At 36.9% G+C, this 22107-nt stretch overlaps 1 protein-coding gene across 2 annotated transcripts in view; it reads right to left on the bottom strand.

The window, feature by feature from the left end:
- Positions 1-11609: 11609 nt before the first annotated feature.
- LOC129084371 (cyclin-Y-like protein 1) overlaps positions 11610-22107 on the bottom strand; it is a 40954-nt gene continuing 30456 nt past the window's right edge. For both annotated transcript variants that reach the window (XM_054590588.1, XM_054590596.1), the window contains 3 exons: positions 20622-20788; positions 13150-13312; positions 11610-11720 (listed from right to left, as the gene is read on the bottom strand). In XM_054590588.1, coding sequence (XP_054446563.1) covers positions 11610-11720; positions 13150-13312; positions 20622-20788 — 441 coding nt within the window. The remainder of the gene's footprint in view (positions 11721-13149; positions 13313-20621; positions 20789-22107) is intronic.

The following is a 22107-nucleotide window of genomic DNA, read 5'->3' as shown; positions in this document are numbered from 1 at the left end:
GAACAAAGTTAGAAAAAAGCCTTCTATTTTTAATTTTATACACTCAACACAGCCTTGTTAACTGTATCACTAAATGAATCATTACAATGGCATAATTTGTTCTATTTATTCATATAAATTTAACAACTTTATACAAGATACCATATTTAAATAAATAAATGAATGATACTTGGGCTGATAATTTACTTAATATTTATAATCATTAAAAATACATAAGCAAATGTTATTTTGTGTTTCATGGAACATATGTGAATTTTAACCTCAGAGGCAGAAAGTTCTAAAGAGAAGTACTTATTTTTTAGAGTAAGTTAATCATCACTGTTCTATTGATTTTAATAGAAAGAGAGAAAGAGCTATTAAAAAGTTTGAGAAGGAGGTAGTGTCATAGAAAAAAAGAAAGCATTTTCTTTCTTCCAAGCAGGAAAACATTTATAAATAGGTAATGACATATTTGTTTCTAAGTCAAAATGAATAAATTTCATCTATTAAAGTTTCATAACTGGAACATCCAGTTGTTAAACACCTGGTGTCATCTTAAGACCAAATATTTGCTACAACAAATGCACTGCACACATTACCCTAAAGTGGAAATTAACATTTCATACATAAGGCAAGCAATGCATAAAGCACAAGACTGCTCAAATTCATAAACTTTATGCTGTCAACACTGACAAGCTAAATTTTCTGACTCTGTAGTACTTTAAAGTCAAGTTCTTAAAAATTAAAGTCCATTTGAGGAGATAATAGATTTTAGCTAATTACCTGCCATGCCCATCCATAGGATATAACAAAGTTTCAGTTGAATTTCATTTTTTTTATATTCTCAATGCCCTAAAGAAACCAAATATTCTTGGCTTTTTTATTTTGAATTTTTATTGAATTTTTTGGGGTGACACTGGTTAATGAAATTATGTAGGTTTCAGGCATACAATTCTAGAATACATCTGTGTATGTATTGTGTGTTCACAACTCAAGGTCAAGTCCCCTGTCACCATTTAGCGCCCCTTTACCCTCTTGCACCGCCCCTACCCCCTTTCCCTTTGGTAATCACCACACTGCTGTGTCTGTGAGTCTGTTTTTTTAATCCCTTCCCTTTTCTCACCTAGATCCCCACCCCGCCTCCCTTCTAACAGCGCTCAGTTTGTTTTCCGTCTCTAGGAATCTGTCTCTATTGTGTTTATTTTGTTCATTAGATTCTGCATGTAAGTGAAATCGTATGGTATTTAAAAACTAGGAATGAAAATCATAGTAGATTAAAAATTGACCTGTTTATATACAATTATTTAAGTAACTTTTCTCCTGAAGAACGAACCAGATTTGAATTGGGGGTGCACTTGGGATGATAATGGAAAGAAGTTTCTCCAAGAATATCTTTTTGTTTTCTTTCATGGGCTCTATATAAAGAATACAGGTAATACACCTAATGTTGGTTAAATAGATAGAGATAAGGTTTAAATCTGAAGAGGAGAAAAGAGAAAATTATTTACCATAGTCAATATTCATTTGACTTTAGGCTATAATATACCTGCTAAAGTATTTGATATATTTTCTTAGATCATTTAGAAACCTTATTGGTATGAAATACATACACACATGAGTGTTTATAGTGATATAAACGTAAATACACAAAAGGTATAACCAATATATAAGGAAATGGAAAGTTTGCTTCTGGTTGATCTCACAAATATTAGTAATTTAAATGTGTACTGAAAAAATATAAATTAAGAGGGTAGGAAGCTTATTTTCTTGAAAACCAAATTTATAGTATTTTTAATCCCCAGAAGAGCATCCAAATCCCAAAAGGTCTAGATACCAGATCACTATAAGAGGGCCTAGTTGGAACTTGATCAGCTCCAAAAAAACGAAGATAATCTGCCATTCATTGTGCTACTCATTTAACTTTAACCATTGGCTCTATCAGATTACAGGCCACTTCTAAGAATTAAAGAGATGATTAATCAATTACCAAAATATTTAATGATTGTGTAAGTACATGTAGGAGGACACAAACAAGTAGGAGACCTTGCACATGCTTTCCTTGTGAACAACAATACAAAGCAGGCTCTGATAAAGCCAAAATGAACAAAAGGAACAAGTGACGTAATCACTGGGGAGGGAGGGGACATCATTTTACAGACAGGCTCAATGAAGAGCAACTAGACATTATGGTTTATTAGCTATAAAGGACAAGAGACAGAGGAGGTATCAAAAGTCTTGAGTATGCAGTTGGTTGGAGTCTCCTTCTGATACCCCAAGGTTGCCGGTTCTATCCCTGGTCACAGGACATGCAGGAATCAGCCATGAATGAATACATGAGTGGAGCAATGAATCGATGTTTCTCTCTTCCTTCTTCACTCTGTCTAAAATCAATCAATTAAAAAATTTTTTAAAGTCCTGAACATAAAAAATGGCAGAATAATGAACAATTAAGGCGAAGTCATAACAAACCAGTCATCTTAGATACCTCCACCGTTGGTATTCACCACTTCTAACCAACTACCAAGTACTTTTCAGTCTTTCACTTAGACATCCTCCTAAATGTTTTTAAATTCGTAAATTTAAAACATGCTTTTAAATATGCTCCTTTTCTTTTCCATTTCCAAGGTTGCCGCCCTAGCTTAGGTTCATCTACTTCAAAAGCCACTTTTCTAGTTTTCCTGAATCTACCTGTACACTCCACACACCAACTCCCTCTAGCACAACTCTTATCCTAATGTAAGGAAATTTCATTAACAAAAACATCTGGCTACTCCCTTGTTGAAAATTCTTGTTCTGTTCTCATTTTGGCTACATGAACTCGAAAGTATTTTTGCATAGTATACAAAGATCTTCATATTTTAAACCTCATTTCTATCACTGCTCAGTCTTATCTCCCACAAGGGCCTTTCTGTATATCACACTGCAGTAATACAGAGTGATTTATGGTTCCCCATGTTGCGCGAGCAGCCACTGCTGTCGGGGGACGGAGCGCACTGCGGGGAGCACGGGACACCTGGATCTGAGGGTTACCATCCAGGGCCAGCTGAGACGGAAGCAGGGCTCTGAATCCGGCAGAACCCGCCCCGGGGTTGTCAAGGATGAGAGGAATAAACACGAGTCATCATCGCACACACTTCTCTGTTTGCCAGGAGAGGGGAAAGGGCACTTCCCTCTTCCTTGAAAAGTCCCTTTAGCCCCTTTTTCCAAAGGCTTTCATTGAAAAGGTTATCAGTGGGGCTAAGTAACAGGAATGCACAGGTTATCTCAGTACATCAGTATGTTAATGTTCATAGAGAATAGGTGACGTTTGGAAGAAAACAAATGGAAGGAACGGGCTGATTTACATGGATCCAAGAGGAGACTAGTAAACAAGAGAGATGACTAAGCTGGCTAGAGCTTCTGAGGGAAGAAAAAAAAAAGCACAATTTAAAGAATTTACTTTTAGGCCTGATTTCCCTGGGAACCACCAGGTCTGGTTTAGGACTGACTCTGGTATTGTTTCCCGCCTGAGCCAGGCTGGGGAAGAGAGCCACTAAGCGACGAGGAGACGCCTTTCAGATAGAATGAGGACTCCGGCGATGTCCAAGGCCAAACTGAGGGGTGCGGGCCTTTTTCCCCTTTTTCCGTGTCCCCCAATTTCTTGTCTGCTACCAATACTCGATCGAAATCTGTCTTAGGTTGTATATCTCCGCTTGAGATAATTTACACGTCATGGATTACGATCATTGCATGGCAAAGCAGAGAGGCAGGAGCTATGCCCCTGCCGGGGGGGACAGGTTATGTCTCCTCAGGAGCCTGTTTCTCCAAGGTCTCCCTGATTATTTCCAGCCTTGGGGCCCTCTAGCCTGTTGGCGGGGTTTACAGTTCCTGAAACCAGACAGGGCGTTTCCCAACATCCCCCTACACCTGTTACATGCCCAATTGATTATATCTTTATATTTGCTACTCTCCCTGCTTGGAATATACTCCCAGAGCTTTTCTGTCTAGAAAACTTTGCCTCATCTATAAAAGGTCCCTTCTGATTCCACCCAATAAATTTAGGCATACCTTTACTATTATTCCTTCAAGCTTGGTGTTGCAACTCCCTCTTCTCTCTCTCTCTCTCTCTCTCTCTCTCTCTCTCTCTCTCTCTTTCTCTCTCTCTCTGTCTCCCTGCCATAATGGAAGTAATCATTACTGTGCTGACTGTTGTTTACAACATTGAAGAGGAATCATTAAACAAAAGTACATCCCATATTATAAGTCGAAAGAAGTTTGATTGTAGACATGGTAAATCTAGTAGGATAACTGAGACTAACAGGCTACTAAAGGTATGAGACTGGCACTTGGGGACTAATAACAGGACTGGTGCTGTGCATATTGGATTTAAACACAGAAAGGTAAGCTGAGAGGATAAAAAACGCATTCGAAAAACAGCACACAAGGATGCAGGGACTGAAATTTCTGGATTACAAAAGCTTAGAGGAGAAGAGAAAGAACCAGGAAGTGTAACAGGTAAAGATGGAAAGATACAAAGAAAAAAATAATTATGAGACATTACAAAAAGGAAACAGTGCAATTATTTATCAGATAAGTTACAAAAGAGAGTGGGGGTTTAGAAAGAGCTTCCAGAAGGGGTTAAGGTGTCAATTGCCAGACACTGCTAAGAGCAAAGAAAATAAAATTCAGAAGAATTGAGTGCATTTCATGATTAGCACATTATTGATAACCTCTGCAGTCCAGAAGGCCATGGGTGAAAGTAAATTTCAAAGTGGTTAAGTAACAAGCGAGTGGTAAGGAAAGAGAATTATTATCAGCATAAGAGACTTTTATTTGGAGATTTAGAAGCAGCATGCAGAATAAATTTTTTCCTCATAAAAACCAGCAGAAGCATCTTCTTAAACAAAAGTTTGTCAGTAACACAGAATACTGAAACAGCAATACTCCAAATTTGTTTCCCCACATTGACTACTGGTACAAGACAGCGTCTTTTAATTTAGCATCTTTTACTTTAAACAACTTCTGAATGACCTTTTTTTTGGAGGGTGAAAAGAATTAAGTATTAGTACCATCAAGAGGTTTACTGCATCCATAAATGGGAAAATGCTTAAACTGTCTTATACATTAAAATGCATATATACAAATAGATTTTTTGTGTTTGAGATTTTCAAATACAAATTTAGCCATTAAGAGCAAAAGCTATTGCTGACAGCTGTCCTTATATATAATATATCCCAGTAAGATCGAATGCTTATTTGGTAGGAAATCTCTTCATCTCTTAGGTGAACTGTCTGGCATCAATAAATTCTTCAATATGTATGCAGGTATTTAAGGAATGAAGTGGCCCTCTTCTAAGTTTAAAAACAAGCAAAACTTGACTTTTTAAAGCCTGAACATTATTTAACAAATATCTGAATACCAAAGATAAGTTGTACATTTGTGACTTCTTTGAAAAGAAATTAGTATTAAAAATCAAATGCTACCTATATCACTATAGCAATCCTTACAATTTATTTTGTAATAAAATGCTTAAATGCTCTAATGAAAACATGACACATTTTCACATGAAACATGACATGATTTCATTTAAATGAAAATTATAGAAAGTGTATTTTGACAAACAATAATTCAAATATTTATTATATTGGAAACCTTTATAGTCACTCAGGACTGAGAAACATTAAGCTAAAATCATTTTTTCATTGTAATTAAAAAGCTTTTAATGTTATAAGAAGCATATTTTGATAATTTAGGAATCCAAATTATTTAAGCACATATTTACAAATTATTTTTTTAATTTGTAAACAAATTAATCCTCAGGCATATAAATCTAAGACCTTTCCCCCGTATTAACAGACTTAAAATGGCAATGTGCTCACAAGTATTTTAAATGTTCCAATGTTACTTACTGAATTAATGCATGAAATTGCTCAAAGCCAAGCTCTGTAACAGCCAGGGAAGCTATACATAAAAGACACTTTTCAGCACTACACATGGCAAGTAAATGACATGAAATATACACATCAGGCTGTAAATACTTTCAAGCAATCAAAATATTCCCTCTTTTCATATTCCCTTAAGGATTCTCAGTTTATTTTTAATTTTACTATAATATAGATTTATACTTCAACAACTTAGTTACCATGATTACAACTAAATGGACATAATACTGAGAATGTAGAAGGGTGATTAAATGATAAACACTTCAATTCAGTTAGGCTAGGATAGTTTTTAAAATATGAGAAATTATTGGCAATTACAGTGCTTCACAAATCATTGTAATGTGGCCTGAACTTTTAAATAATCTTTCAATCCACGGATCCAGGTAAAAGTATCATAGCTAATCTTTCTATTCATAGTATAAAATCTTTAGGTTAAATGCTTAATTAATAAAACAAATGTATATAAATAAATGGTGTTGAGAAAATTGGACAGACACATCCAGAAAAATGAAACTAGACTGCCTTCTTACACCACACACAAGAATAAATTCAAAATGGATCAAAGACTTAAATGTTAGACCTGAAACCATAAATATTGTAGAAGAAAACATAGGCAGCAAAATCTTGGACACTGATTGAAGCAATATTTTATCAGATATATCTCCCAGGCAAGGGAAACAAAAGAAAAAAAATAAATGGGACTACATCAAACTGAAACGTTTTTCCACAGCAAAGGAAATTATCAACAAAATAAAAAGACAACCCACAGAATGGGAGAACATATTTGCCAATACATCTGATTAGGGGTTAACGTCCAAAATTTATAAAGAACTTAGAAAACTAAACACCAAAACAACAAAAAACCCAATTAAAAAATGGGCAATTTGACACTGAATAGACACTTACCCAAACATGACATACAGATGGCTGATAGACATATGAAAAGATGCTCAATGTCACTAATCATCAGAGAGATGCAATTTAAAACCACAATGAGATAGCATCTCACACCTGTCAGAATGGCTATCAATAAATCAACAAACAACAAGTGCTGGCGAGGATGTGGAGAAAGGGGAACCCTTTTGCATTGTTGGTGGGAATGCAGAGTGGTGTAGCCACTATGGAAAGCAGTATGGAGAGACCTTGAAAATTAAAAATAGATCTGCCTTGACTCAACGATCCCACTTCTGGGAATATATCCAAAGGAACCCAAAACACTAATTTGAAAGAACATAAGCATCCTATGTTCATTGCATGATTATTTGCGTTCAACAAGATATGGAAGCAGCCGAAGTGTCCATCAGTAGATAAGTGGATAAAACAACTATGGGGCATTTACGCAATGGAATACTACCTGGCCATAAAACAGAAGGAAATTTTACCCTTTGCGACAGTATGGATGGACCTGGAGAACATTATGCTAGGAATAAGCCAGTCAGAGAAAGACAAATATCATATGATTTCACTCATATGTGGAATCTAATGAACAAAAGCAAACTAACAAGGAAAATGGGGACAGACTCTTAGATGGAGAGCAGGATGACAGCTAGTGGCAGGGGAGGTTAGAGAGTGGAGGGATTGAGCAAAAAGGAAGACTTATGGACATGGTGTGGTGATTGCTGGGGGGAGGGAGGTATAAGGGGACTAAATGGTCACAGAGAAAATACAACATAGATTAAATTTTAAAAATGAAATAAAAGGTATAGCATTTTAAAACTATACAGGTCCAACAGCAGCTTTAAGTTTATCATTCATTTGTACAACTGTTGAGAAGTTTTGAGTAACTTATTTAGGTTATGTATATTAATGCTGTACAATTATAAATATAAAAAATCTAAGTAAATCAAAGGTAGAGTTTAGCACTTTTCTACGCGCCAGGCCCCTTTCCTCACTTAACCCTCCTCACAACCCTCTTGTCCTCCTTCCACAGAGGAGGCAGCTGCCGCTCGGAGAAGAATCCTCTGAAGTGCGCACAGCAGTGAACGGCAGAGCTGAGATTTCAGCCCAGAGAGTTTGGCTCCCCACAGATAAAGTCTTTAAAGGTGAATCAAAACACCTACTCTAATTTATCAAAATGAACAATTTCATATGTGTATATATGTTTATAAAGCAAATCTTAGTACTTAATTCTCACTACAGAAATTGATTCAGGAAGAATTCAAAATTAAAAAGTTTTGATTTACAATGTAAAAGGTTGCATTGCATTAGCCTTTCAAAGTCCAGTTTTAATTTCGAAATGTTTCAAATGACTTTTCAAAATCTTGAAAAATCCAATGGCTTAAATAATCTTCTCATTTGTGTGGGAAACAAACAAAATTGAACCTGAGTATTCACTGCTGCAAACAAGTGTGAATTACTACAAGTCAAAACTATATATACCATACGAGTCAATGAAATTGATGTTTGTACAGAATGTAATACTGACGATGGGGAAAATACTTCACATTTAAAATTTCAGGATAAAATAAAAATTCTATCTAACATTTTCCAAATTGTACTAATTTTTCTGTGCCTGATTATCTGAATAATTTTACTGGGCATACACTACAAAAGTTGACAAAAAGACAGCGATTTAGAGAAAGGAGGCAAGCAAATAAAAAGCTTAGCAGGCAGAATGGTGGAAAAATATAAAACACAAGACAAAGAACATAGCTGGGAATAGAGGAAAGAACAGGTAAAAGAGATTGTTACATGGAATAAAAATTGTAACCTAAGTTCATTTCATTTGTAAACACCTAAGGTAAATTCTCAAATTTTTAGTTAACAAAACTCTTCAAATTTATAAAACTATAAAAATGAATTTAAAATCTGGTTTTACTCTTGTCCACTTTTAAAATGAGGCAAAGTGAACTGGAAGGTTACTAAAATATGTTTTTCAAAAGGGAATTCAATATAGTAAGCCCACATAAATTAGTTACTGAAGTACTCATGCTAAGGTATTATGAGGCCTATCACAGTAGAATGTAAGCACACAGTATAGACTAAGATATTAATAAAAAATGTTATAAAAAAGATCTTACTATTTTCTTACATTATAATATACAGACTGGCTTTAAGCGTTAATCTTTAAAAGAACTTTTAATTAGGTCAACTATTCCTATCAAAATTTTGATAACCTTAATGAAACTATTCAACATGCTTACATGCAACCCGGTAAAACTGGAAAATATTTAAAACCAATCTTAATGACATTTTTGACTATCATCCTTGTGAATATATTCCACTCATTTCTTTCAACTGTATTATCAACTCTAAAAATGTTAAAATTTTTTTTAAAGATCATGTTGAAAGGCTTGAGACAGAAACACCATTGAACAGTTTGTTTCAAAAATTCTTCCTCGCGGATGCACCATCGTGAGAATGTACCGCTGCAGCCGCAGAGGTAGCAGAGAAAACACTGACATCACAGACACATTGCAGCTCCAGGGCAACAGTGCATCACAGACTGCCCTACAGGGAAAGCAAGCTGTGTATCACCAACAATCAAGATTTACTCGCTGGAAATTGGCTAATTTCTTTAATAACAACTTCCATAGATGATAGTTAATGGAATGCATTAGAGGTAGAGCAAGTCACTTATTCAATATAAGCACTTGGAAGTACCGATTATCAAAAGCCACCTACTAGCAAGATAGTTCCTGAAAAGGAAAAGAAAGCAGCAACTCTTTTTATCTAGCTTCTGTACCACTGGTTCATTCTGGAAGTTTTTAGGCCAGTTACATAAGAATTTTCAAAGGCTAAAGACCACAGGATATATGATTTCTTAAAGAAAAATAATTATTTTATTTCTTTTAAAGAGAAACCTTTAAATTCTGAAAACTTAAATAGATATAAAATTAAAACATAGTTAAAATTACTTCAAAATAATTCATATACAGTAACAATGTCCAAAAGTTCAAGAGGGAAGGAAACAATGCAAAATGAAAAAAATTCCCATTTTGCTCTAGGAAGCAGTGAAAACTAAGAAATGTTCTAATGTCAAAAAAATCCCTTTTCTCCCCATTACCAAAGTAAATATTAAAGCATTTGAAATTAAAGTATATAGAAATATGTTCTTTAAACTTTCTAAACGAGGGTTCCAGTGCTCAAATGAGAATGTCATCAAGGTTAACTAGAACTTTAAAAGTTTAAGAGATACATTTCATTTTTCTCTAAAATTGAAAGCAGAAATAAACCAATATTCTCTAGTAGTTAAAATAATCAAAAGGGAAATAAAAAATACTAAGGCTCATGAATTAAGCTTAGGCTAAAATACTTGCTCATGATGTTAAAAACTTTTTAAAGATGAAGTACTAAACTTGCTGAAACAAAATATATTTCAACAGTCTTTGTTTTTGTAGATGAGAAGCTCATCATGTTACTATACCCCTCCCTCATTTCTCTCTTAAGAGAGGAAATAATAACTTTGCTGGTTTTAAGCAAGAGAGGTGATATTTCTTCATTTTTTGCTTTTGTAGATGAAAGGCTCATAATGATACAAGGGGGGACCGCAAAGAAACCGGCATTTATTTATAAAAATTGTGTATTTATTCTTACATATTTAGCCTTCAGTCACCCTCAAAGTACTCTCCATTTGATGCAATACACCTATTGAGACTCTTTCCACTGCTCAAAACAATTTCTGAACTTGTTGATTTTGATGCCTTTTAGTGCTTCTGCTGTTTTTGTTTCACCTCTGCCACATTGGCAAAATGTTTCCTTTTGAGGGCTTTTTTCATTCAAGGAAACAAACAAACAAAAAAGTCACTGGGGGAAAGAAGAGATGAATAGGGAGGATAGGGCATGGGGGGCCATGCCATTTTTGGTCAGAAACTGCTGAACACTCAGCATGGATGTGGGCCGCTGTGCTTGTAAGTCACGCCTTGAAACAGTCTTCAAAAACAATTCATTGAAGCCAAAGGCAGCCTCTCACAACAACGCCAGTTGGTGCACTGATACAGATGGGTTCCTGGAACACTCATCTAGCAGAGGAAGCCTGTACTACAAGGTCCCCACCTCCAGAAGATAATTCCAGGGCTTTTTTTTTGGTCCCCCCCTCATACAACCCCTAATTTCTAGGAGAGTAAATACTTACTTTCCGGATTTTGAGCAGGAGAGGTGGTATCTCTTCAGTCCTTGTACTTGTAGATGAGGGGCCCATGATGATACCACCCCTCATTATTTCCCTAAGAGAGGAAATAACAACTTTGCTGGGTTTTGAGCAATAAGATGCTCTTCTTTTTTCCAGTTCTTTTTGTAGATGAGGGGTTCATGATGTTACAACCTCTCATTTCTTTCTTAAGATAGAACATGCTTTGCTGGTTTTTAAGCAGGAGTGGTGATATTTTTCCAGTCCATGTTCTTGTAGAAGAGGGTTCATGAAATTATATAACCCCTCCTTTTTTATGATAAAAATATTAACTTTGCTTGTTTTTGAGCAGAAAAGGTGATCAATTTCCAGGTATTTACTTTTTTTGTAGATGAAAAGGTCATGATGTGACAACCCCTCATTTCTTCCTTAAAAGAGGAAATACTAACTTTGCTTTTGAGCAGGAGAGGTGATACATTTTTTAGTCCTTTTCTTTGTAGACGAGGGGCTTCTAATATTACAACCCCTCATTTCTCCCTTGTGAGGAAACTCCAGCTTTGCTGGTTTTCGAACAGGAGAGGTGATGTTTCTCCAGTCACTGCAGATGAGGGCTCAGCATGTTACAGCCCATCATTTCTCTTTTAAGATAGGATGGCATTAGCATGCTGCATATTGGTGATATTATCAGCACTGCTAGACTTTTTTATAGCCACTCTGCACAGTTTTTTGTTTTTACAATATCTGGAAATGGCCTAGGAAAAGAAATCAAATAGAACACAGGTATGTCAAAATTAAAAGAAAAAAAAGTGTTCCTGCCTTAAAAAAGAAAACATCACTGATAAGTCACACATTCTTATTCTTCTTCTTTTTTTTTTTTTAATCCACACCCTAGGACACTTTTTCATTGCTTTCAGAGAAAGAAGAAGGGAGGGAGGAAAGGAGGGGTGGAGGGGGTGAGAGAGAAAGAAAGAGATCAATGTCAGAGAGAAACATTGATCATTCTCCTTGTACGCACCCCCAACTGGGGATTGAAACCGCAAGCTGCGCATGTGCCCTGACCAGGAATCCAACCCATGACCCTTCAGTCTATAGGACGATGCTCCAACCAACTGAGACACATGGGCCAGGGCCCCACTTTTGTATATAGATTATAACTGACTCTTTGGAGAGCTGTGATCAACACTGACAGGTCCTTGAGTTTCTACTTTATGCTAATTCACTAAGGTAGGTTTTTTTAGGGCTATGATTAGATTGCAAGAGCAAAGGGGAACTTAGAATTTTTAAAAGTTTGGGTATTCTCAATGATGTCAAAGGCAGGGTAGGCTCCTAACAGCAATATCATCTGTTGCCTGTACACTCGGTTCCTTGAATATAATATGCATACCTTTGGGAAAAATCAGGGTTTACTCAGCTACTAACATTCTATCCAATCTTCATTAGTTACTATGAAATAGCTATATTAAAAAAATATAGGCATGTGCTATACTTTATTGAAAGGTAGGAAAGGTCTAATGATTGAAGCACCATAAGGTGCTATTTCACTTGCACATTAATCAAGGTAGAAAACATCGTATTCTAAAGTACCACCAAGGTATTTATGAATAATTTCGTTTTATACTCACCAAAAGTCATAAACCATAAATATTACTTTGTCCCTTGAATTTTACCATTTCCATTAAAAACCCATGCACTTCCTATACCCAGTATTTGAAACATGTATTATACAATCTAAGCATAGGTCTCCCAGGTTAGTGTTGTCTAATAAACTCATGTGATATATACATCATAGTTATTTCATATATACATGGAATGAATTTGCAAACTGAGTTAAATGTAGTAAGTGGATTGTGTTTGTAGATATGATTAGTGATACAATTGTAAGAAATTATTCATGTATGGTTAGAACAGGGTAGTTTCAAATAGAAAACCATAAGCAGAATAAATTTGATTTAAAATATTCTGAATCATGATCACAGAAGAGATCTACAATTTTTTATAATATGGGGTTCTTAATAAACCACAAAAGACACCAGAAATATGATACAAAAGGGTTAATAAGTCTTCTTCAATGTGTTAATCTAAAAATGCTTTTCATTTTCCTAATCATTGCTTCATATGATTTATCCACAGATGTTGGCTTTGATGTCTGACAGAAAACACTCAGTGATTCCACACCCTTACCTCTAGGTTCTGTGCTCTTTCTTTTTGAAGAGGAGCAAATACACTTGGCAGTCCATGGTCCCTTGCTAAGGATCGAAGGTCAAAATAGTATTTGGCATAGACACTGGCAGAAACATTAAGACGAAACTCTAGTAGATCTAAAAAATGCCTTTCCATCTCATTCCTTGGGAAAGAAAAAAGACAAAACCAACAGAGGACAATTTCAGTCAACCTGGCTATTTTCAAAATAATCATTCTCAGCTACCAGGATGGCTCTGAATTTTGTTTTAAAACAAATAAAGGCTACCCAACTTTACTAATACACTAATGTTCAAACAAGCAAACCAGGTACAGCAGTTGTGGTCCTTTTTGCATCCCAGGACATTCAGTTTGGGACAAGGGGGCGGAGGTTGTGTCTCTCTTGTGCACTTGGGGCTCATTCTTCAGAGTCCCCTTGGTGCAGCTGCACGGTTCATGCTCCTCGCTTACCAGCAAGGCCTTACCAAGAGGCAGAGGTTAGACTCTGGTCCCACAGACGTTGCTCTGGGTCGTCACAGATGGGGGAAATAAAGTAAGTTGTTCGAGACACTTCTCTGTCTGCCAGAGAAAGGGGTAGCATTTCCCTCTAATGGAGAAGGCCCCGAGCCCCTGTGTCTGATGGCTTTTATTGAAAGGGTTTTCAGGGGGGCTAGGTAGTAGGAATATACAGGTGATCTCATTACATCATATGTTAATGTTTACAGAGAATAGATGATGTTGTGAAGAAAACAAATGGCAGGAACACACCAATTTACACAAGTCCGAGAGGAGACGAGTAAACATGAGAGAGTAAATGTAAGAGCACCAAAGGGTTTAGGGTCAGGGTCTGTGAATAATGTAAATTTCCTTCCCAGCATGACCTAGTTATCATAACTTTTGAGGGAAAAACAAAGTATCCTTCAAAGAATTTACTTCTAGGCCTGATTTCCCCCAGGAACCACCTGATCCAATTGAGAGCTGTCTCCAGCGTTGTTTCAAACCTGAGCCAGGCAGGAGGGGAGAGCTGCTAAGACATAGGAGACTTCTTTCGGATAGGATGAGGACCGCAGCCATATCAGAGCCGAGGGTTGAGGGTCTTTCACCCTTTCTCCCTGTCCCCCAAGTTCTTCCCTGATGCTCATGCGGCTGTGCCCATCTTAGGTTGCCCCTGCCTTTGAGGGGTCTTACCTGTTCTTTACTAACCAGCCTTCCTCCAGAGCCAAGCAGGGTGATGTGAGGGAGTCAGGGGCTGCGCCCCTGCCAGGAGAACAAGTTTTGTTTCTTCAGTGGCCTATTTTCCCAAGGCCTCCTTGCTTAGCTCTAGCCTTGGGGCCCTCTCGCCTGCTGGCAGCAGGGCCAAAGGTCCTGAAACCAGATGGGACATTTCCCAACATTCCCATACTGATCAGATTGAAAGGAATGATGTGTGCTATTTCTTAGCTTTAAGAACTTGCAGACATTTTCAATAGGCTGATAAGAGGAAGGGGCTTACTGAAGTGGAGAAGTGCCAACAAAAGGAGCATGCACATCACCGTGGCAACAAATGGATACATTGAAAGCCACCACTGTTATATCTGAGGGAGAAAACTTTTGAGACAACAAGGTTTCTTCTCCAATAAATAAATAAATAAATACACCATATTCAGTGGGAAAGGGAACCCCTTCCCTGCCCCAGTGCATGGGGTTAATGTCAAAGAGCATAAAAATGCAAGTCTCTGTTCGCCTTTTTCTAGGGTGAGAAACTGTCACTATGACAGAACTGAATGCACTTTTAAAACTTGTAAGGCAGAAAGATTAAAGATAGATATCTCAAATGGACTAAACCTACTTTACAATATGACCTCCAATAGAGCACTGGACCCAAACAGTGCTTCTCCCATGTGGGGCATGCACTCCCGAGATGCCCAGCACCTCTGCCCTTTGCCAGACCAGAAGGGGAACATCCCCTTGTGGAGTAAGTTCAGCAACATGGGAAAGAAATTTCAGAGCAGTCTTTTGCTATGTGACCATACTGCCATCACTTGCCAAGTGGTTAAATGAATATAAAATCAGAATAAATTGTTCTGTTTCCACAGTCATTCCATTCATAGAGTTAATAAAATGACAAATACCTGAACAAACATGAGGGAGCCTTATTTTTTTTTAACATATTTGGTTTGTTCATTTTAAATATTTAATAATTTTTTATCCATTGGATGGGTCAACACAGGCTTAATGTTCTCCTGTATGGAGAGCAGTCGGACTATAAGCAGAGATAAGGTTTTTTCATTTTTAAACTTTAAACCTAACTGAACCTACTTCAACATTTAATTTCCTGTTCATATGGCCATAGCTCTATAAAATGTAAATCAGATAATGTTTTGATAATTAGGTAATCAGGACTTAATATACTACAGGAATGAATGCACTTTACTATCCTTTTTATATTGTCTTTACTAATATATGCTAATTGTGAAGAAATACAGTACCTTTATTGGATTACCATGTCTATTAATAGATGCTTAATCATGGAAGAAAAGCATTATGCCTACAGGTTATTCAACATCTGTTTTTGTTGTTTTTTCAGTGGCTAGATGGCTGACTAGCATACAATTCACAGGTTCAGCGACTTATCTGAATAGCAGCTGCTCAGTTTAACTTATTCTTTTGAAGGGAAATAATATTCTAAAAACATGCATAGATGTTGGAAAGTTTCAAGAAAAAGCTGACAGATTAACAATTTTTCAATTTAGACTCAAAATAAGAACATTAAAAATAGCACAGGAATGATACCAATGTATACTAAACACTGTTGTAATGCCTTATAATTTCCAAAGATCATAAACAAAAGCACCCTGTTGTAAACATAGTTCCCGGTGTTTCTCTGTTCATACAGAGAAAGCATTCTTTACAACTGGTCTTCCTGAAGCTAGACACTGCCACCATTGCCCTGGGAGCTCCCACGGATGAAAACCCACAGATTTCTTCCTGGCAGGGCTAGTTTATGAGTACAAATTATCCTTCCTTCAGGGGACTGGTTTGAAGACAGGTGACAGTGGTGTCAAAGTCACTTTACCTTCTGCAACTTCCAAAAGTACTTCCATTTGCTTCAAATTTATTATTTGCTGCCACACTATTTGCTAAGATGGCTACCAGCAATATCACCATGACTACTCAGTTCACACTATTATCAAAGTGGGCATTTTTTCCAAAAGCCACTGATGGCCACTGATAATCCCTGATCCCTTCTCTTAGCCAGAGCATCCTCAGTTTAGCTGTCAATGTGCATTTTGGTTGTTCTGAATGAGTCTTATCCAGAGTAATGAACAAAGGTAACAGAAACAAACTTTTGCCACTGCCTGCCATAATTTCTTCTATGCTCCTCAATATGACCAAGAGGTGTTCTTTCACATTTTCTTAAATGCCAGCACAAAGACATTTTTAAAACAATTTATTAAATTTATTGGGGTGACATTGGTTAATGAAATCATGTAGGCTTCATGTGTATGGTCCTATGAAACATCATCTGTATACTGCTTTGTGTGTGTGTAACCCAAAGTCAAATCATTTTTCATCACCATATACTTGACTCCCTTTATACAAAGACATTTTCACTGTCAAGCAGGCACTTTAAGAGTCTGTGGATATACCTTTTTTGTTCATCCTGACTACCACCTTCAGGACCCTCCATAGCATTTAGTGTAGCCACATCTAAAGCCTTCATTGTTTGGTGTTTCACTGCCATGTTTGTGTGCCAGTTCTGAGGAGCAACCTCATGGTTAACCTACAGCCTCCAACAAAGCACTGCTGTGGTTGCTGTGCCCCTAAAAATTCTTGAATGGGATGGCACTGGGAGATGCCCAGTGATGCTACTCTGCCTGCCTGAGAGGTAGGAACTTCCTAAATCATCAGACCTATTTTCAAACACATGTAATGCTCATTAAAAAGCAGGAAAGAGCATAGAGATCTTAAACCTTCATATGTGACTAATTTCTTATCATGGTTTCTTTAACAACAGAACATTAGATAAAAAGGAGGAAAAGATCAGTAAAAGCAAATATACAATGTGTGGCTCAAGTTTAAGCCAATAACCCCCTTGATAGTCTTGAGGCCCTAAGACCATAACAGTGGCCAAATACTTATTTCAAAAGCCAGATGTATGCTCCTAAAAATTGACCGGAGACAACAGAAAAATGTTGGATGGGATCCAAATTAGTTACAGAGTAGGTTAAAGTTACAGTCACCTCATCCCAGGACCAAACTGGTGTTACAATTAAAATATAGAAAAATCAATCTGAATAATCAATTGACTACTAGATGAACAGAAGTCTTACAACCAAGGATTTACAAAAAAGCCATATTGAGATTGGTAGGAAGGGCGAAGATCCCAGAAGGGCTGGCCCTGCTCCCACATGCTGTGACTGAGAATCCAGAGGGATATTTCAGCTGCAAAGGCCCCCCTCTTAAAAGAAAGGGGTCTTAGTCCCACAACAGCCTCTGCAGCCCAGAGCACCAGACTGTTTTTATTGCAGTGGCCTTATGGCATAGTTTGATATTAGGTACTGTGATACCTCCAAAGTTGCTCTTAGTTCTCAAGATGGTTTAGAAATTCAGGTTCTATTTTTGGTTTCATATAAGTTTTTGGAATATTTGTTCTGGATCTGTGAAATATGACATTGGTATTTTAATAGGAATTGTGTTGAAACTATAGATTACTTTGTGTATTATGGACATTTTAATGATGTAAATTCTTCCATCCATGAACATGGTATATGCTTCCACTTATGTATCTTCCTCTACATCTTTCTTTAGCGTCCTATAGTTTTCCAAGAACCGGTCTTTTACTTTCTTGTTCAAATTTATTCCTAGGTATCTTATTTTTTTGTTGCAATAGTAAATGATATTGTCTCCTTAGCTTCTTTTCCTTATAGTTCATTACTGGTGTATAAAAATTGTCATCGATTTCTGAGTATTGATTTTGCATCGTGCTACATTGCCAAATTTATTTATTAGGTCTAGCAGTTTTTTTGGTGGAGCCTATATGGCTTTCTATGTACAATATAATGACTGTGAATAATGACAGTTTTATTTCCTCCTATCCAATTTGGATGCCTTTTATTTCTTCTCTTGTCTGATTGCTGTGGCTAGGACTTCCAGTACTATGTTGAATGAGAGTGGCAAAAGCAACACCCTTGTCTTGTTCCTGATCTTAAGGGAAATGATTTTAGATTTTGCCCATTGAGTATTATGTTGGCTGTAGGTTTTCTGTATATAGCCTTTATTTTGTTGAGGTATGCTCCCTCTATTTCCATTTAGCTGAGAGTTTTTATCATAAATTGGTGCTGGATTTTATTGAATGCTTTTTCTGCATCTATTGATATATCATGTGATTTTTATCTTTCATTTTGTTTATGTGACATATTACATTTATTGATTTGCTGTTATAGTAAAAATCTTACATACCCAGGGTAAATCCCACTTGATCATTGTTTATGACATTTTTAATGCATTGCTGGATCAGATTTGCTAATATTTTATTGAGGATTTTAGCATCTATGTTAATCAGGGAGACTGGCTTAGAGTTTTATTTCTTTGTTATGTCTTTTCCTGGCTTTGGAATTATGATAATATTGGCCTCATATAAGGAGCTTGAAAATCTTCCCTCTTCTCAAATATTTGGAATAGTTTGAGAAGGATAGGTATTAATTCTTTGAATGTTTTCTAAAATTTGCCTGTGAAGCCATCTGGCCTAGGACTTTTGTTTGCTAAGATTTTTTTTGATTACTGCTTCAATCTCATTAGTTATCAGTCTATTCAGGTTTTCTGCTTCTTCCTGATTCAGTTTTGGATTCTTGAATGTTTCCCAAAATTTATCCATTTTGCCCAAGTTGTCCAATTTCTTGGCATATAGTTGTTCATAGTATTTTCTTACAATCTTTCATGTTTCTGTGGTATCAGTTTTTACTTTTCCCCTTTCATTTCTGATTTTATTACTTTGGCTTCTCTTTTTTCTTGATGAATCTGGTTGAAGGCTTGTCAATTTTGTTTATCTTTTCAAAGAACCAGCTCCTGGATTCATTGATCTTTTGAATTTTTTTTTTTAAGTCTCTATATCATATATTTCCTTTCTGATCTTGATTATTTCCTTCCTTCTACTTACTCTAGGCTTTGTTTGTTGTGATTTCCCTAGTTCTTTTAGGTGTGGGTTTAGACTGTGTGATGTTTTTCTATCTTCCTGAGGTAGGCTTGTAATGCTATGAACATCCTCTCAGACTGCTTTCGCTGTGTCCTATAGGTTTTTGGTTGTTGTGTGTTCATTTTTATCTGTTCCAGGTCCTTTTTGATTTCTTCCTTGATCTCATTGACCCATTCATTATTTAATAACATGTTATTTAGCCTTCATATATTTGAATATTTTTGAGTTTTTAAATTGAGGTTGATTTCTAGTTTCATGCCATTGTAGACAAAGGAGTGCTTAACATTATTTCCATTTTTTAAAATTTGTTAATATTTATTTTGTGTATGACCATGTGGTCAATCATTGAGAATGATCTAAGTGCACTTGAGAAGAATGTATGTATTCTGATGCTTTGGGATGAAATGTTTTGTAAATATCACTTAAATCCAGTATCATTTAAGGTTGTTATTTCCTTGTTGATATTTTTGTCTGGAGAATCTATCCATTGGTAACAATGGGGTGTTAAAATCCCCAATAATGAATCTATTGCTGTTGATCTCTTGTTGAAAGTCCACCAAGATTCTCTTTATATATTTAGGTGCTTTTATATTGGGTGCATATATGTCTTCAAGGGTTACATGTTCTTGTTGCTTTTATCCTTTTAGTATTTGTCTCTTCTTATGGCCTTTGTTTTGAATGGCCATATTTTGTCAGGTATTTGTTACTTTTTTTTTTTTGGTCTACATTTTTCCATCACTTCACTTTCAGCCTCTGTAAATAATTTTCTCAGGAATCAGGAGAATGGGACTCCTAGATCTTCTGCGGGAGGTGCCTTTCAAACTTCAGGGAAGATGGTGGGTAGAGCCCCATCCCCTATCCCCACACCATCTGTTGAGTCTGTCCCAGATTGTTTCCCTCAACTCAGTGGGGTGGAGCCCCTAGTAGGAATGTGGGTGGAGCATCCAGAGCCCAGAGTTCAGGCCTCCCCAAAACCAGGAGAGTGTTTTTATGCCATGGAGAAATTTACAGTAAAGTTGTTCAAGGAAGTGGGGCTGTAAAATGTTTTTCAAAAACCACCAGAGAAATACATTTTAAACTATCACATAGATTATTACAACAATAACACATCAAGACCTACTAGTAATGAGGAATATGAATCATTATATTAAATGTGGATAAAAACATATATGTACTTTTATGCCAATTTCAGTTCTCTGCACAATGTAACCTTTAAAATATTTCTTAATATGTAACTTTAAAGGGGCAAATAAGATACTGGAAAATGGTAAGAAAGTTCACCAAAACTGTGAAAACTTACATGTCTTCAACTGTAATGCTCCTGAGGATATTGCAGAAGTCTGCATTCCATATAGCCAGATCATGCAAGTACTTGGAGGCAAGAACAATGGCTCCCAAAACAATTCTTTTCCAGTTAGTAGGACAAATGTCAATCTCAGCATAAATTAAAAGTCTTTCCAAGTAAATCTGCAAAAGTTAGAATACTGGTTTTTTATTTTAGTTCAGCTTAAGTGCTGTAATAAGAGCTGTTATGAATGATAGATTTCATCCGTGTTTGACATGCCTTTTATTGGGTTCTACAGAGACTGCTTGGCCAGCCACAGCCAGCAGCTATGCCACAGTTGCAAATCAGATACTCCTATTGCTTACATTGCCTATGTGAATTTCCAGCCCAAGTTTTGGTCATAGGAATGAATGGGCATATTAGCAAAGGACTTCCTGAAGAAATGCTGTTACCTTGGCACTTGTAAAGGGCAGCATAAACAGGCCCAGTATAGATTCAAGTTGTTCAAGAAATACTTGAATGCCTACCATATGCAATGCTTCACACTTGGCTGGCAGTTATGTGGTGATTTTACGTAATATTTGAATATGTGATCCCTGGTAATACTTAGCATATTTATATCTTCCTTTTTACAGTAACTAGTCCTTTGTGGCACAGGCTGAAGTTAAAACCCGGTCATCAAGACAGCCTCCCAGTGGCTGCGGGGTGGCGCAGCAGGACACACAGCACAAACAGGAGTGCCGGAGGCAGGCCTTCACAGCTGCCAGGCATTCCTGTACTGAGTGACTTTGTGAAGGACACACATGCGTACAAAGGTTAGTCCTTTATATATCCCCTAATTTTCACATCTCCATGGTCATTTTATGAAATTTATCTCTGCTTACACAACCTGCAGCTTAGCCAGTTCCGTTGGTTTCAAGGTGGTCTCAGAGCTGCCAGTCTTTGTATCCCTGGCACTCCTCTGAGCCAGCCAGGTAGCTTGTGAGGTTTCATGATTTCTTTCATGTGTATTCATCCCACAAACACATCTTTTTGAAGAATCCTCCCTGTCTGCCGGAGATTCTCTCCAACAGGTATGAGTTCACATTGTTCCCACCCCACCCTCACAACCCCTAGAATGCTTCCTCTTGTTCTGCTCACAGTAAAAGCCCTAATGCTACTTCTGATCTCCCATTCTATCCATAACCCACTTTAGTCCGCCCCCTGCAACTATCGCTCTTCTGAAACTACTATTGCTAAGGTCATCCGCACCTTTGCACATACAGGCCGGAGTTCTACATCCCCATTCTCTACTCTCAAGCCTTCCCTAATAACAGAAAGGACACGGCCATTTGCCTAGTTGCTGGGCTAGGAATCTTCAATTGAGTTAGCCTGCTCCAATCTGTTAGCAATTCTTGTTATGTCTACCTATCATTGGTAATCTGACTGCTTTCTATTCTATTTTACTTCTTACCTCTATCCCTGTTACTGCCTCCTGACTTCTCAGCCTCTACTTGGACAC

This window comes from Pteronotus mesoamericanus, unplaced genomic scaffold, assembly GCF_021234165.1.
Source record: "Pteronotus mesoamericanus isolate MK-2021 breed Mesoamerican mustached bat unplaced genomic scaffold, CSHL_Meso_final contig_130, whole genome shotgun sequence".
In the NCBI taxonomy this organism is placed as follows: domain Eukaryota; kingdom Metazoa; phylum Chordata; class Mammalia; order Chiroptera; family Mormoopidae; genus Pteronotus; species Pteronotus mesoamericanus.
Note: the sequence above shows the minus strand (reverse complement) of the source record. Positions and strands in the feature narration are given on the sequence as shown.